General features: G+C 35.8%; 1 protein-coding gene across 1 annotated transcript in view; it reads right to left on the bottom strand.

Moving 5' to 3' along the window:
- The window catches only part of BAZ1B (bromodomain adjacent to zinc finger domain 1B), a 72,486-nt gene that overhangs the window by 39,165 nt on the left and 16,948 nt on the right, over nt 1-16,373 (bottom strand). Inside the window, exons 4-7 of the mRNA XM_017660612.3 lie at nt 15,758-15,959; nt 12,750-12,871; nt 10,727-10,924; nt 2,985-4,686 (exon numbers count right to left, since the gene is read on the bottom strand). Coding sequence (XP_017516101.1) covers nt 2,985-4,686; nt 10,727-10,924; nt 12,750-12,871; nt 15,758-15,959 — 2,224 coding nt within the window. The remainder of the gene's footprint in view (nt 1-2,984; nt 4,687-10,726; nt 10,925-12,749; nt 12,872-15,757; nt 15,960-16,373) is intronic.

The raw sequence follows: 16,373 nt of genomic DNA, 5'->3' as shown, positions 1-16,373 counted from the left end.
AGAAAATGACAGAAATAGTAGTGGTAGAACACAATAAAGGAAATAATCCCTCTCATGTGGCCACAAATAAGCAAAAAATAATCAAGGGCAAGTCATCAAAAGGTGGCCAAATTTAGTTCCAAGCTGTAGCACTGAACTACGTATCAGATCTGAACTCTAATTCAAATACTGATCTTGGCAAAAAGATATTCTCTGTCCCTTGTTTCTCTGTATCAACCAGTAAGAGTATCAGACTGCTTTTCCTTTTACCTATGTTAAGATATAAATATAACAGAGAAACACTTCAGAAGCTCAAGAAGAAATCAGTACATTTTAGGTAAAGCACAGCTCAAGTGTTTTATATACATAAAGTTAATCTACATGCTGTTTTATTTGGAATGCACTTAAACTGTCTTTAAAACTGAAGGTACATATATATACATACACACAGTGGGCATGTGAAATCATTCCAATGGCCTTAAATAGTATAAATTGAAATGTTTTAAAAGAAATAGTACATATTTCCTAGAACTCCTAAAGTAACAAAACTGTCTGACTCAACCTAAAAATCTCTCACACATAACTTAAGACATTCTAGGTATCTATATGTCTAATCCTTAGCACACAACTTTGACAAATGGTTTTCACTATCTTCATTTAATAAGCTGGGAACTTTCATAAGGTTAAAAACTGTCACAGTGATCAAAACAGTCTAGTCTTAAAGACAAAAAAACTAACAAACTTCGTAGGTTTATTGTGGATAACAGCAACTTTGAAACTAATTTTGTGTACATTGTAAGACTGATAAATAAGTAAATACTAATATTGATTTGTGTCAGGGTTCTCATGACGCAAAAAGGGAGATACAAATATAGAATGAGGGTCAGCAAAGCACAACCTTGGGTGTCAAGATTTATTTGGGAATAAACTGAACAAAAGAAATACAAAACTTACACATTGAAAATTGTAAAACATTGTTGAAAGTAATTAAAGAAGATCTAAATAAATGGAAAACATTTCAAGTTCATGGATCCTAAGACAAAATATCATTAAGATGGCAATATCCGAAACTGATCTACAGATTTCAACAAAATATCTATGAGAATCCCAGCTGGCTTCTTTATAGAAATTAACAAGCTGATTCTAAAACAGTGTGATTGTAAAGGATCCAGAACAGCCAAAACTATCTTGAAAAAGAACAAGTTAGAGAATTCATACTTTCCCACTTCAAAACTTACTACAAAGCAAGAGTAATCCCTCACTGTGGTACAGATGTAAGGAATGACATAAAGATCAATGGAACAGAATCAAGAGTCCAGAAATAAACCAATGTATCTTAGACGGTCAAATGATTTTTGACAAGGGTGCCAAGATCATTCAATAGGGAAAGAACAGTCTTTTCAACAAATGATACTGGGACATCCCTGGAGAGCCACATGCAAAAGAATGAGGTGGTACCCTTACTTCATGCCATATACAGAAATTAAATCAAAATGAATCAAAGATCTAAATTAAGAGCTAAAACTGTAACAGGGGTATCTTTATGAACTTGGATTTGCCGATGGATTCTTAGATATCACATTAAAATCACAAGCAACCAAAGAAAAAATAGGTAAAATGGATTTCCTCAAAATGTGAAGAATTTGTGCTTCAATGGACACTATCAAAAAGGTAAAAAGACAAAAGACAACACACAGAATGGGTGAAAGTATTTGTGGATTGTGTATCTGATAAAAGATTTGTATCTAGGATTTCTAGCTACAATATATAAAGAACTCTAACAACTCAATAGTAAAAAGACCCAATTTGAAAATGTGCAAAAGATTGGAATTAACAGTCCTCCAATTAAAATACACAAATGACCAATAGGTATATGAGGAGATGCTCAACATCTTTAGTTATCAAGGAAATATGTATCAAAACCACAATGGGATACCAATTCACAACCATAGGGATGACTATAATCAGAGTCATATAACAAGTGTTGATGAGCATGCAGACAAGTGGAGAAAACAGAACCTTCACATACTACTGGTAGGAACATAAAATTGTGTAGCTATTTTGAAAAACAGTCTTAACAGTTCCTCAATTAAACACTGTTTATGTATGACCCAGCAATTCCATTCCTAGGTATATACCCAAGAGAAATGAAAACAAATATCCACACAATAACTTGTATACCAATATTTGTAGCAGCATTAATCACAATAGCCAAAAGGTAGAAACAAACCAAATGTCCATCAAGTGATGGATAGACAAAACGTGAGATGCCCAAACAATGGAATATTTTTCAGCCATAAAAAGGAATAAAGTACTAACACATGCCCCAACATGGATGAACCTTGAAAACATTATGCTAAGTGAAAGAAGCCTATCACAAAGACCACATATATGATTCCTACTATACGGTATGTCATAACAGGCAAACCCATTAAGCAGTGGTAGATTGGGGGCTGCTAGGTGCTGGGATGGATAGATGGGTGGATGGATGAGGTAATGACAGCTAAAAGTTCAGATTGGATGGTGCTATCAAAGCCCCAAACTTTTATGTTCTTCCATCTTAATAAGAGAAAGATTAATACTCAAGTTGGCAACTATGCTGAGGGCTTCAAATACCATTTCAGTTGTTACAATAATCTTAACAAGCATACGAAAAAATTGAGGCATGTGATAAATAACTTGCCCAAAGAAATACAGCTAAGTCAGAGGTAGGTTCTGAACCCAGGTCATATTTTATTTCCACTATACCAATTTGTAGATGTGGTCCTTTACTAAGCCTAGAAAGGCAGCCAGTATCACATTAATCTAAGGCAAACTATCATTAATGGTAGAATGCCAGGCTGAACACTCCTGCTGGAATATCACATACTTAGTACGGACTGGATTATTAGGAACAGAAATAACTAAATAGTTACAACAAATAGATACTATTATTACCTTAGGAATTTCCTTCCTTTTATTATCTTCTAAAGGGCTTCCCCTTTTCTGTCAACACAAGATTTTACCTTTCATTTCTCTCTCCTGGATTTCCCGCTCCTTTTTAGCCTGAATGGCAAGCAGCCTTCTGCTCTTCACAGCACTAATCATGTCTTCAGCTTCCATATCTACCTGGGGCTCAAACTTCACAACTTCTTTTTTCCTATCAGTTTTGCCTAACCCATTCTCCTCTTTTCCATTTTCTTTATTTCTGGCTTCCATTTCTTTCCGTTTCTGCTTTTCTGCTCTCTTCTTATCATTTTCTTCCTTCAATACAGCCAGCCGTTCCTTCCACAATTCTGCAGACATCTGCTGTCTGGTTTCCATATGGTCTTGCACTGAGTATGTCATGAGAATCCGGTGGCAGAGTGCTGTCAAGATCTGTAGTTTCTCCTCTGATGTTAGTTCAAAAAATTCAGATGTCTCCAGCCTCTCTAGGAATTCATCTTGTACCTCATTGTCCTCAAATGGTGCTGAGTCTTTATTGTCATCTGTGTCTGAGCCCTCACTTTCTTCCTGAACATCAGATTTACGCAAGCAGAGCCTCACCAGCTCTGATACAGAATGCAGAGTCAGAGGGATTTCAGACAGCTTCATTCCCAATTCACCATAGTCTTCTGCTATTTCATCTTGTAATAAGGTCTGTAAGAGGATGACCAAAACTCTATTCAAATATAAAAAGCCACCCTTTTCTGCACTCAAGGCTTCCATAAGGGACACAGCAGTAATAGGATACTGAGCATCTGGTAAGAGCAGCCCAGAGTAACAGCTCAAGAACTCCACCACAAGGGCCACATCCCCAAAGAGTGTGTTGGGCAACCCTTCAGGGGTATCCATCAATCTAAATGCTGGAAGGTTTTTGCCATTTAACTCTTGGTCCTCGTACCGCTTTTGTTTTTCTAGTTTCTCAAGCATTTCTTTCTCTCTCCGTTCCTTGGCTTTCTCCTTCAATTTTTCTTTAAGCTCCTCTCGCTTCTTTTTCAAATACTCTTTGCGCTGTTCTTCAGACATAGAGGCCCACCTCTTTTTGTGTTCTAGAAGCTCAAAGCGTTTTTGAACAAGACCTCGCAATTCTTCTGGGAGACGAGCTCTATCCTCACTAGAGAGAAGACGAGCTGTTTTGGAGATAACACAGGACAGGGCACTCTTCTTGTCCTCCCTGTCTTTGTTTTCTTTGTAGTAGGCAATAAGGTGTAGGGCAGCAGGAGGCAGATGTTTATGAGGTTTACTGGAGGACCTAGGAGTACCTCCAGAATTCCGTGGGGCCCGTGTCATCTTCTGAGTGCCTTTGGCCATATCCAACAGAGTCATCTGCTTCATTTTGGTCTTAGGGGTCTTCAAGCCCTTTTTGGGAGATTTGGAGTTCCCTGCAGATTTCTGTCCATTCAGGATGCCTTTACTTCTGCCCTTTGCTTTCAAAGGCTTGTCACTGTGCTTCCCGGATTTCTTCACAGATGGACCTTTCTTAGGAATGTGAAAGTCAGCATGTAGCTTGGTAGGTGACATCATCTTCATCACTTCCTCCAGATGCTCTTCTGGAGATTTGGAATTCTTTGAGTTCTTCACTTTAAGTGGTGAGTCATTCAAGGATTTCTTCAAGTGTACATGACACCATAACTTAGGATTTAGTGGTGAATTCAGAGAAGAGTTGTCTGTTTTGGATTTCTTAGAGGGCTTCCTGTCTGGGGATCCAGTATTCTTCCTCTTAGTGGAAGGGTTGAGAGTCAAGTACTATAGAATTTAAGAGGAACAAAATTAATTTTAAAAACTAATTTACAGAAGCAATATTTAAGCATCCTCTTCTACAGCTATTCAGGTAAAGGCTACATACTCATTTCTCTTCAGACACTACATCCTTGAAAAAACAGACATGAATGTTAGCCAGTTATCAATATTAATTAATGTTTTAGCCACATTAACACAGATTCTCTCCAGACCCAGACTTAAAAATCTGTATTATTAGACATTTTTGCTATGCAACTAGTTTTCTATTATATATGATTGGCAGTTCTTGAATACTTTAATGAAATCTGTGAACCCCTGACCCAGAAACAACATACAAGAATCCATCCATGGGCACCTGATCTAGATAATGGTAATACCTGAGGAATTTAAATAGTATTGTTTTCCACACAGGACTCGATATTTTAGTCTTTAAACTTCTGCTCCAACTGGGAGCATTATGTGCTTTTAAGTGGAAAGTATAGTATTTAGGTACTTTTGTCTAAATTCAGAAACTTATTTTCTTATTAAAAGTATCAGTGTATTAACAACAAAAAATGCTCACAAGTAAGCAGCTCTCCCAACCCTGGCATTCTGGTTCCTCAAACTCCTCTCCACATACCTCAAGAACTCACTCCCACTGAGTACACTGGGTATAAGCCCTCTGAATTCACAATTTCATACCATTCTCTCTGATACCCTATCTTTCAAATTTACCCCCTCCAGCACCCCAATTATGCAATCCTTCAATCCCACCAAGACTTTAAATCCATTAATTCTATCACATTTTCACCATGCTCACTTCCTTCCTTCTTAACCCAGATGCAATTCCACAATCAATACAATCTTGCATAAACCTAGGGCTCCCTTGTATCTCTTGCTCTATTTTATCTAGACTACTCCTGGACTACACATGTTCAGCTTAAACATGACTAGAATAAAGATACAATGACAGTATGTGTTGTTGTTTTTTTTAACTCAAAAAAGTTAGTCAAAAACTTTTTTAACTGAATGCCAGTTAAAAACTCAGTCCATTCACTTTTCCACTCTCCTAGACACATTATCTCCTGTCCCCACAAACATCCACATTATCCCCATCATGTAGAACTAGTTAACAGGTTAGAATCCAGTCAACTTGCCATTATACCGCTGTTTCTATTTAATGTGTATTAAAAAAAACCCTGCTGACTTTGATGCTTTAAAGAATGTAATTATGAAGAAAAAAGCCTGGCAGCTAAAATATTAACTGAATGAATTAAGAACCAAGCAATGAAAAAGTACAGCCAATTTCAAAACAAATTCTTATTTTAAGTGATCAGGAGAAAGACTAGATAACCTCTAGAATACTTGATTTCTATTACCAAAAGCAGCTAAGCATAGAGAGGGCACTCAGAGATTTACTGAACCTACCTTTGAGTGTTTGAGTAAAAGGACTTAGTGAAAGCAACATGTACAGAAGCAGTATGGAAGTGGTGGGTAAGACAGGCTAGTGCAAGATGACACTGTAGGTAAGGTAACAACTAAAGCCTATCCATATGAAATGATGTGCCCCTTTAAAAAGGCTATAGGGAATGGCCAAGGTGAAATCCCATCCCAGAGAGGATACAGAAAAACACTATGTTCCTGTTAGAAGTAAACAGGTATAGTAAAATTTAATAGCCTGTACTACAATGCCAACTAAGATTTAAACATTAAAGATATAATCATCAGAGGAACTCACAGAACCAAAACAACACAAAATGTAGAGAGATGGTCTGCAACGAGTGGGCTATACCTAACAAATCCTTCTTTTGGCTAAATTTCTAACTTAAAAGTCCAAGCTGCCTTCTAAGAATTACAGGCAATTGCGGTTATTATTCCTCCAGCTGGCTGTTTTTGTTGCCTAACTACACTGGATGTTTTGTTCTCTAATTATCACCCTCAGTACAGACTTGCAAAGAGGTTTCATGGTTTTCACCATCCATGACTCAGGGGATACTTTCCCCAGAAACAGAATTTCCCAATTCTAGTCTCCCAGAACTAAGTTTCAAAATGTTAAGAAGAGGCAAAGAGAACTTAGGTAAGATTCCATTCTCCTCATGGACAGTGATAGTGCCAAATACTCTAAGGAGTACAGTATTTCAGAGAACATGCCAGAAATCACAGAGTAAGACCCAAAGCTGCCCTCGCAGGAATTAAAGACAAACGTGTGTCTTCCAAAAGCTAACCATCTCTTCTGAAAGCCTTGGAAAATCTTCACAGTACAGACATGACAGATTGATACTTTCCCTAATGGTCAGGATAACAAGTTGTATTTAAAGTCATTCCAAAATAAAATTTATCATTAAAAAGGAGACTAGTGTGAGACTGTGATTCATTTTTAACATCTTAAGTAGATATCTTTTAACAGGGCCTATCATAATTGGTCCACTTCCTAGTTTACTGATACTTCTATTTAAAAAGTCACTCATATTTAGTATACAGTTCTTTAAATTTCTTCTATTTAGAAGTATTTTACTATGCAGAAATGATGCAAAGAAAGAGCTGGATGGGTTAGCCATGAGAAGATCCAGCAACCTATTTTTATTTATAAGGTGGGTTCTTTGCCAGGCCACACCATCTAATTTTTTTTCTTAACAATGAAAAAATTAACTCACCCAACCCCCTCCCAACAGGCCAGCTCCCCGCGAAAGCAGTCCTTCAGTAACTGGATCATCTCAGCATAGGCATGCTGGGCAGTCACAGCCAAATGGGAGCCAACATGGCTGGACTCAGGGGGATCTGAAAAAAGTATAAAACCACTTATGTGCTAAGGGTCTCCCCTCTCCCCCTCAGCATAAGTAATCTAAGAAAGCAGTGAACAGGGAGGGAGATAAGAATGGATATCTGGATTAGCAGTTTTTTGGCAAAGGCCCTTCCTAATTGCTTAACAGGAAAAAATATGAATGTTTCAGCAACATGAAAGGCTGTAAGAAAAATAGTACACACAATTCTATACTTGCTCCCTGTCACCTAGAACCAGAACCACAAATAAGGAAATCTAATAAGTAAGATAAAAATGAAGAGACTTTATTTATGCAGTTCATCCAGATGCTAAATTAATGGAATAGTAAGGAACAAGAACCCTAAATTAGAAAACTCTTGCTATCTGTTTTCTCATTCTTATTTCACTCTTCGCATTCACCCAAGGAACCATGTTAGGAGATTCAAGGCAACATTCACAACCTGGGCTTGTCTTTATCTCTAGACACATTTATCAGCTAGTTTGTGAAATGCATTACAATAAAATGCTTTTTAAGTGCTTGAAAATTAATGTAATTTTTATAGTACTTCTCCATTCGCTAACTCATAAACAAACTCCAAGAGGCAAAATTTAAAGAAGTATCTTAAGGCCAGGAACACTTACTTAAAACATCAGTTATTAGCAGATGAAGAACATGTTTAAAAATATATAGTAATTTAACTTCAAGCTCTCCTACAAAGCCACAGTAATCAAGACAATTTGGTACTGGCACAAGAACAGACCCAGAGATCAATGGAACAGAATAGAGAGCCCAGATATAAACCCAAGTATATATGGTCAATTAATATTCGATAAAGGAGCTATGGATATACAATGGGGAAATGACAGCCTCTTCAACAACTGCATTGGCAAAACGGGACAGCTACATGTAAGAGAATGAAACTAGATTACTGTCTAACTCCATACACAAAAGGAAACTTGAAATGGATCAAAGACCTGAATGTAAGTCATGAAACCATAAAACTCTTAGAAGAAAACATAGGCAAAAATCTCTTGAATATAAACATGAGCAACTTTTTTCCTGAATGCATCTTCTTGGGCAAAGGAAACAAAATAAAAAATGAACAAAAGGGACTACATCAAACTAAAAAGCTTCTGTACAGCAAAGAACATCATCAGCAAAACAAAAAGGCATCCTACAGCATGGGAGAATACATTTGTAAATGACATATCTGACAAGGGGTTTAACATCCAAAATGTATGAAGAGCTCACATGACTCAACACCCTAAAGGCAAATAACGCTATTAAAAAATGGGCAGAGGATATGAACAGACAGTTCTCCAAAGAAGAAATTCAGATGGCCAACAGGCACATGAAAAGATGCTCCACATTGCTAAATTATCAGGGAAATGCAAATTACAACCACAATGAGATACCACATTACACCAGTAAGGATGGCCAACACAGAAAAGACTAAGAACAACAAATGCTGGCGAGGATGCAGAGAAAGGGGAACCCTCCTACACTGCTGGTGGGAATGTAAACTTAGTTCAACCAATGTGGAAAGCAATATGGAGGTTCCTCAAAAAACTAAAAATAGAAATACCATTTGACCTGGGAATTCTACTCCTAGGAATTTATCCAAAGAAAACAACTTCTCAGATTCAAAAAGACATATGCATCCCTATATTTACTGCAGGACTATTTACAACAGCCAAGATATGGAAGCAACCTAAGTGTCCACCAGTAGATGAATGGATAAAGAAGATGTGGTACATACACACTATGGAATACTATTCGGCCATAAGAAAGAAACAAATCCTACCATTTGCAACGACATGGATGGAGCTAGAGGGTATTATGCTCAGTGAAATAAGCCAGGCAGAGAAAGACAAATACCAAACCATTTCCCTCATTTGTGGAGTATAACAACGAAGCAAAACTGAAGGAACAAAATGGCAGTAGACTCAGACTCCAAGAAGGGACTAGCGGTTACCAAAGGGGAGGGGTGAGAGAGGGTGGTGGGGAGAGAGGGAGAAGGGGATTGAGGGGTATCATGACTGGTGCACATGGTGTGTGTGGGGTCACAGGGAAGACAAGTGTAGCTCAGAGAAGACAAATAGGGATTCTGGTATCTTACTACACTGATGGACAGTGACTGCAATGGGGTACGGGGGGTACTTGATATAAGGGTGAATGTAATAACCACATTTTCTTATGAAACCTTCATAAGAGTGTATATCAATGATACCTTAATAAAAAAAAAAGAGAAAAAAGAAAAAAAAGTAATTCTGAAAAAAAGAGCATAGATGATGATGCTTTATCATGCTCATCTAAAATAAGAAAACATGCTAAATGCTAAACTATGGTTGGAGGTCTTGACCAAATTTGAGGAAATAAAACTGTTTCCCAATATACTTTTGTCAGCAAAATCAACCTAAGACAATTGAGGAAATTTAGCTGTATGACTCAAAATGTCCTTAGTTTTTGTAATTTAAAGGAGGTGGGGGGAGAAATCCTAGAACTCTTAGTTTTGACAGATCAGCAGCCCTCTCCTGATCCCATTCTGACAGAGACCAAGATGAAAATATCAGTATGCAAGTAAGTAAATTTACCAACAAAAGCAGCATAAATGTTCTCAAAACCTACAATAAGAAATCTTATTGAAGAAACCCTTTTATGGAAAAAGTCAGAAATCCGAGGCCGTTGTCATAGTTTCTATCATTTACTTTCAGTAGGTACTAATCAGACAAACCTCAGTTTCCCCATCGGGAAAATAAGATTAACATATATATATACCATACAACTTTGTAAGAATGTTTTGAAGATCAAATAAGATGATTAAGTAACAAAAACACATTCTCAAGAGGAAAATGCTAGATTTTCTACTAATCTGTTATACAAAGTAATATTTATTCCAAGTCCCTTTTCTAAAGGCTGCTACTATATCTGATCATCTTATCTAAAATATAAGATCCATTTTCATTTTTAGAATCGATTTGAAGAACATTTTTAGTTTTTATACCATGCCTCATTTCAAGAAGGATGTGAGCACCTCTCCTGCAAAAAAAAAAACCATATGCAGTTTTTCTTAAATTTTGCAACTATAGTAAAAATAAATTGAACTAGGGGAGATACTCAGTATGGTCTCCCCCTACCAACCCCACATCACAAACTATATGAAATATATATATCTGTAAGCTTTTTAATTCATTAGTTAAGAGTTCAAAATCTGATATAAATCTAATTCTACTGGAGTCACTGGAGATAATAAACTTATCTAATAGTATTCTACCCTGCTGTCCAAAAATTAATAGTGATCTTACCTTGTATGGATCAAGTAAAAAGTCACTGAACTTGCTAGGCAGGGAATATTTCTTCACCAATTCGTCTTCTACCACCCATGGTGCATTTTCACCAGTACCAGCCCGTATTGCATTATGCCGTATAAAGTATCGAAGTATCTCTTTATTAGGTGGGCGTTCTGTACGAATCAAGCTGTCTGCAGGCACATTACTGATGATCTAGATTAACAAATATAAATAACTCACCACTAGGATAAAAAGCAATTAACCAGTGAGAACATTTATGTTCTCTCCAGAAAAATTGTTAATTCCACCTATATACAGGGCTGTAAACTAGATGTAAGAAAAAGTAGAATATTTTCATAGTATTCACTTAAAGATATCCCTAGGTCATTTATCACCATGTGTCAGTCTTAAAAACGTGTATATACACTGAATGAGCAATTCTTAGGAATTCAGAAGTAAATGAATAGTAATCTACATCACCCTAAAAGAAAAAGTGAAAACTACATATAAAGATCCATCAGTAAGAGATTCACTTTTTAAATTAAAATACATCCATATAATGGACACTATGCAGCTTGGGAGAAAAATACTTCTTAATCAGGACAAATTTATCAGAATCATCCAGGAAGCTATTAAAATTCAGACACTTGGGCTTCCCCTCCAATTTACTGAATCAAAAGAATCTCTGGCAGTACAGCCTGGGAATCAACATTTTCAATAAACTCCCCTAGTGACTATGACACACATTACAACCTGAGAATCCTGTTTTGGAAGATAATTTAATGACATTACAGATGTCTACCATTAGTAAATGAAAAAAGCAAGTTACAAAACAGTATGTATGGAATATTCCTATATTTAAAGGTCACTTAAAAGCTAACTACAATTAACCACATCTATATTCACCAATTATCAGCTCTGACTATGGCACTAGAGATCTTGTATTTATATTTTCTATTCTCCTACAAAACAATATTTACTACATGTGAACAAAGCAATTTATACTCATCAATAAGAATACAAATGACAATTAGGGAAGTGATTGAGACTGCCTAACAATTATGTTTAACTATCTATCTTGCTGAATGAGAGGTAAGAAAAACTTAGTGACAAATTGTATTTAACATTCAATTTTCAAATACAGAGAAATCCTAACAATCCAGCCATGTCTTCAGATCACAAAATAAAACACAAGTCATTCTGTGGGGGGAAAAAACACATTCTAAAGAGGTCAAAGTTCTCATAATCCTTCCCAATCTCATTTACCAAATTAAGAACTTTGACAGAATTACTAAACTTCTCAGGCCTTAGCTATTTCTTCTATAAAATAGTTAAACATGAAGATAAATGTACAGCTACCTTCTACTCCCAGACAGCCTTCCCACTTCTTTCTAATTTTAAGATTTTACACATACAGGTAATAAGAGTACCTGAAAGTAATATGCCATAATTCATAGAATCTAAGATGCTATTAATCACAGACATATTTTATGTACCACTAAGAAAAAAACTTGCCAACTGATTTTAAGATATTTCCTGATTCTGGACATGTTAAAAATTGTGAAAAGATGAGTATCTTAAAATCAAAAAACATAGTATTAAGTCATCTTAAAGGTGTTAACTGTTTTAGATTATTAGCTCTATAGATTCCTTGTAAAAGCACCAATTAGAACTGACTCAGTTTCTGAGTGTAAATTATATTACAAATTGCTCTACTTTTCACTTAGGATGTCCATAACTACAGGGAACAGATTATTTTCCAAACAACCAAGCTTGAAGTTCAATTGCTAATACTCTTGTACCCTAATAATTCTTATTAAAAAGGAAAAAAAAGCATGGTATCTCCTAGGAAAGAAAATATAATTTGACTTAAAATCATAATTACTAAGACTAGAAAACCACTCACAATTTGTTGTAGAAACACATTCACTTACATTTTTCTTTAGCACACTTTTGCTGAGAAAACTAGCGCTATGATATTTTCTTAAATAACATCTACTATATTTAAAGGCTTATTTACTATAAAGTGCCAACTAACCTTATCTTCATTTTGTAGTTTCACATCATATTTGTGAGGCAGAAATTTTGGAGGAGCCCATTTCCTTTCTCCTTTTTTTAATGAAGTAGGGAGTTTTCGTGGAGATCTACGTGCTCTGTCATCTAGTCAAATTGATAGAAAATTAGTGAAAAAATAACTCTTTTAACTATCCATTCACTAACAATCATTTTACTAAACATCTACTCTACACCAGGCACTAAGTAATGGGGCACAAAGGTGAATCATAAAGTCCTTACCTCAGTAGTAAAGTCTATGGGAGGAGTAAAAAAAAAAATTACAATACAATGTGGAAAATACTACAATAACAGAGAAGTACTATGAGAGGAGACAGAAGAAATACCTAACTTAGTCTGGTAGATAAACAAGAAAGGCGTAGAAATAATCTGACTTGTTCAGAGACTGCGAGTAATGAGGTATGGGTGAATAAAAGCTAAAGTAGAGTAAAAAAAAATCAGACTGAAGAGATATAAGTAGAGATCAAATTATAAAGAACTTTTAATACCACTTAAAGAGATTAGAGTTTGTCTTGTGAGCAACTAAGTAAACAATGGATTTTTGGTCTACCTAACTAGATGTACATTTTGGAAAGATCACTAAGTGTGAAAAGGTTAAGAGAATAACATTTTCAGCAATTAGAAAATGAGTAAATGGGAAGGTGAGACTGAAGATAAGGAAATAAGATACAATGCCAAACATGCATTAATGTAAATGGAATGGAGAAGTAGTCAAAAGGTATCTAGAAGACAGACTTGGTAACCAACCTACTAGATGTGGGAATGTTAAAGGTTTCCAAGTTTTCTGCCTTAAGGACCGACTATAGGATGGTATCATTAACTGAGTAAGAGAACACTGGAAGAACAGCAGGGTTCTTGTTTATTTGCGCTGGAAAGACAACATAAAGAGTGAGGTGATCCATTTAGCTTCACATGTGTTAAATTTGAATTGCCTAGGACATATAGTGAAGATCAGGTGTAGAGTTAAGTAAATTAAGCTGATGTAGGCTTGGGATCAACCTATATATAAGTTTAAGAGTTTATACTGGGCATGAATGAAATATAACAGTAAGTATACTTTTATTGAAAAATTAAAAGATGGCAGAAAAAGCCTATGGAAAAAAAATCTAATGAATAGCAGAGAAAAAAAAAAAGATAAGTGGCAGGAGAACTAGGAGATCACAGTATCAAACAGGTTAAAAGATATGAAAGTGACTAGCTGTTGAATGTACTGGAGAAGTAAAACAGACTACAAATAAAGCAATGGATATGGCAATTCAGGGTCATCTATAATCTTATTAGGAACAGTTTCAGGAGTTAAAGAGGCAGAAGTTAAATAACGTCATAAGGAATAAACTAATGGTCAAACTGGACCAACATTCTAAAGAACCTTGGTTTGAATGAATAAGACAGGAATAGACCAAGAGGATCAGAGGAATATGTGTTTGTTCTGAGAAAAGCCATTAGCGGGGGGCTAAAAACATTACAGAGTAGAATAATAAATGTTAACCCAACCCTTGAGAAAGTAGGAGGGCATGGAATTCAAAGCACAAGTATCGTGGTCAAGAGAAAGAGCTCACTTCTAAGATGAAGGAAGAACACAGAAATTCATAACAAGGAGGATATAAACATAAAGCTACATAAAAAGTTCCTAATACATTTTTTTCATATAGTGGAAAGGTGACCTGGTGAGAAAATGTTGGCATACTATAATTTGATGATTTTTTTTCTGGAAACATTCAGAATACATGGTAACATTAATTCTTCAGCTCCCCCCACCACCACCACTCTTTGCATAGTAGCAATAACATTACATCTCAATAATTAAAACCTAAACCAAGGCACACAATACTATAAAAAAGAAGTCAAAGCCTACACAAACACAAACTAGGGGTGGTACACAATGTTTAAGGCATCAACTTACAACTAACACATCACTGGTTTTCCAATGATCTCATTCCAAAAACACCTGTCATCAACCAACACCTAAATAAGGCATTTATCAACCTCAAGCCTTGGGAATTTAAAGTAATGCACATATCTGCAATCTTTGGTATCAAAAAGAAAGAAGAAACTGAAAAACAGACATTAGCATTCATAAAACAGAGTGGGAAAACAAAACTCAAGTATCAACAAAACTGTGCCGGGCGAGCTAGAGCAACAGTCTCAGAAGTTGCCTTGGGACTAGGTAAGAACGTTCCTCTAAAACAATCTGCACAAACCCAAAATACCCGGAGAGAAACGAAATAAAATGGAAGACAGATAGCATAAATCTCTAATAAAACATTCAATTCAAACTTTGAAACTTAAATAATGAGGTAAAAATATTTGATCATCTAAGAGTAATGGGAAAAGGGATCAACATACTCAAACTCTTTGAGTAGTACTCATATTTTCGGAGACAGAATCTGTTCCCGTCAAACCCCTTATTTGCACAGATTCAAAAAAAAAAAATAAAGACCTCAAAGGTTGAATAGTTTTCCCAATAGGCAATGTTTCAGTTCTTCAAGTTTCAAAACATGATTGTTAGGTCTCCAGTTCCCTAAAAATTACTTATGACAGCTCCCACTTGAGTTACAGATTATAGATAAAAGAAGTATCTTAAACCACCACACCAGTTGGCAATCTGAAGAGAAATAAAGATTAGAACTTGCCCCTCCTACTCCAATCACCCCGCTTCCACACATATGTCCAACTTAGAGAGAAAAGAAAAACAAACTTTGTTCCCTGTTTTGAGGAGCTAGGTGCATGCACATAGATTTCTAAACAGCAAGAGGAAATGGTTTCCCATTGGTTTCACTGTGTTGAGAGATTTAAGTCTTGATTCACTCTGTGTTTTTTGTTTTCTCAATCATAATGAACAAAAGCCTATCTACCTATTAACAAAACTCAATTACAAATTTAGCTGCTAGAGAACTCAAAAAAGATCTGTGTATATATAATAAAATAAACAGAGTAGCATAACTCACTAAGGAAAGCTAGCATCATACATACTAATGCTCTCTCTCCTTCCTTCATCGTCTTTTACAACTGCCTCCTTCTTCTGATGGTCCTCAGTGATTTGGCTAGAATTCTCTTTGTCACTTGAGGGAGAATCACAGGCACCATTGGATTTTTTCCCAGCAGCCTCTTCATCCACTTTCTCCAAAGGATGAATTTTCACAATCCTCACCTTGAGCATTTTTTCCTTCCCAACCTACACAGGAGACAGGAGGAAGAATCAAAGATAATAAATAAGAACTAGAAACCTAATGTTTAGAATATATTAGCTAATGTAGATTCCACCTCACCTAACAAAAATTCACTAAAGTTCTAAAGTAGCCAAATACAGTGATTTCTTTCAACTTTATTTCTCAGACTTTTAGGCTGAAATATGACAATCATGTCATCTGCAAATAAAGATAATTTTACTTCTTTCTTTCCAATCTGGATGCCTTTTATTTCTTTTTCATGACACACTATACTGGCTAGAACCTCCAAAACAATGTCAAAGAGAGGTGGGAGAGCAGACATTCAGTCTTTTACCATTAGGTTATGTTCACTGGAAGTTATTCTGTAAATATCCTTTATCAAGCTGAAGTTTCTTTTTATTTGCAGTCTACTGAGAGTT

Source organism: Manis javanica, chromosome 10, assembly GCF_040802235.1.
Source record: "Manis javanica isolate MJ-LG chromosome 10, MJ_LKY, whole genome shotgun sequence".
In the NCBI taxonomy this organism is placed as follows: Eukaryota; Metazoa; Chordata; class Mammalia; order Pholidota; family Manidae; genus Manis; species Manis javanica.
Note: the sequence above shows the minus strand (reverse complement) of the source record. Positions and strands in the feature narration are given on the sequence as shown.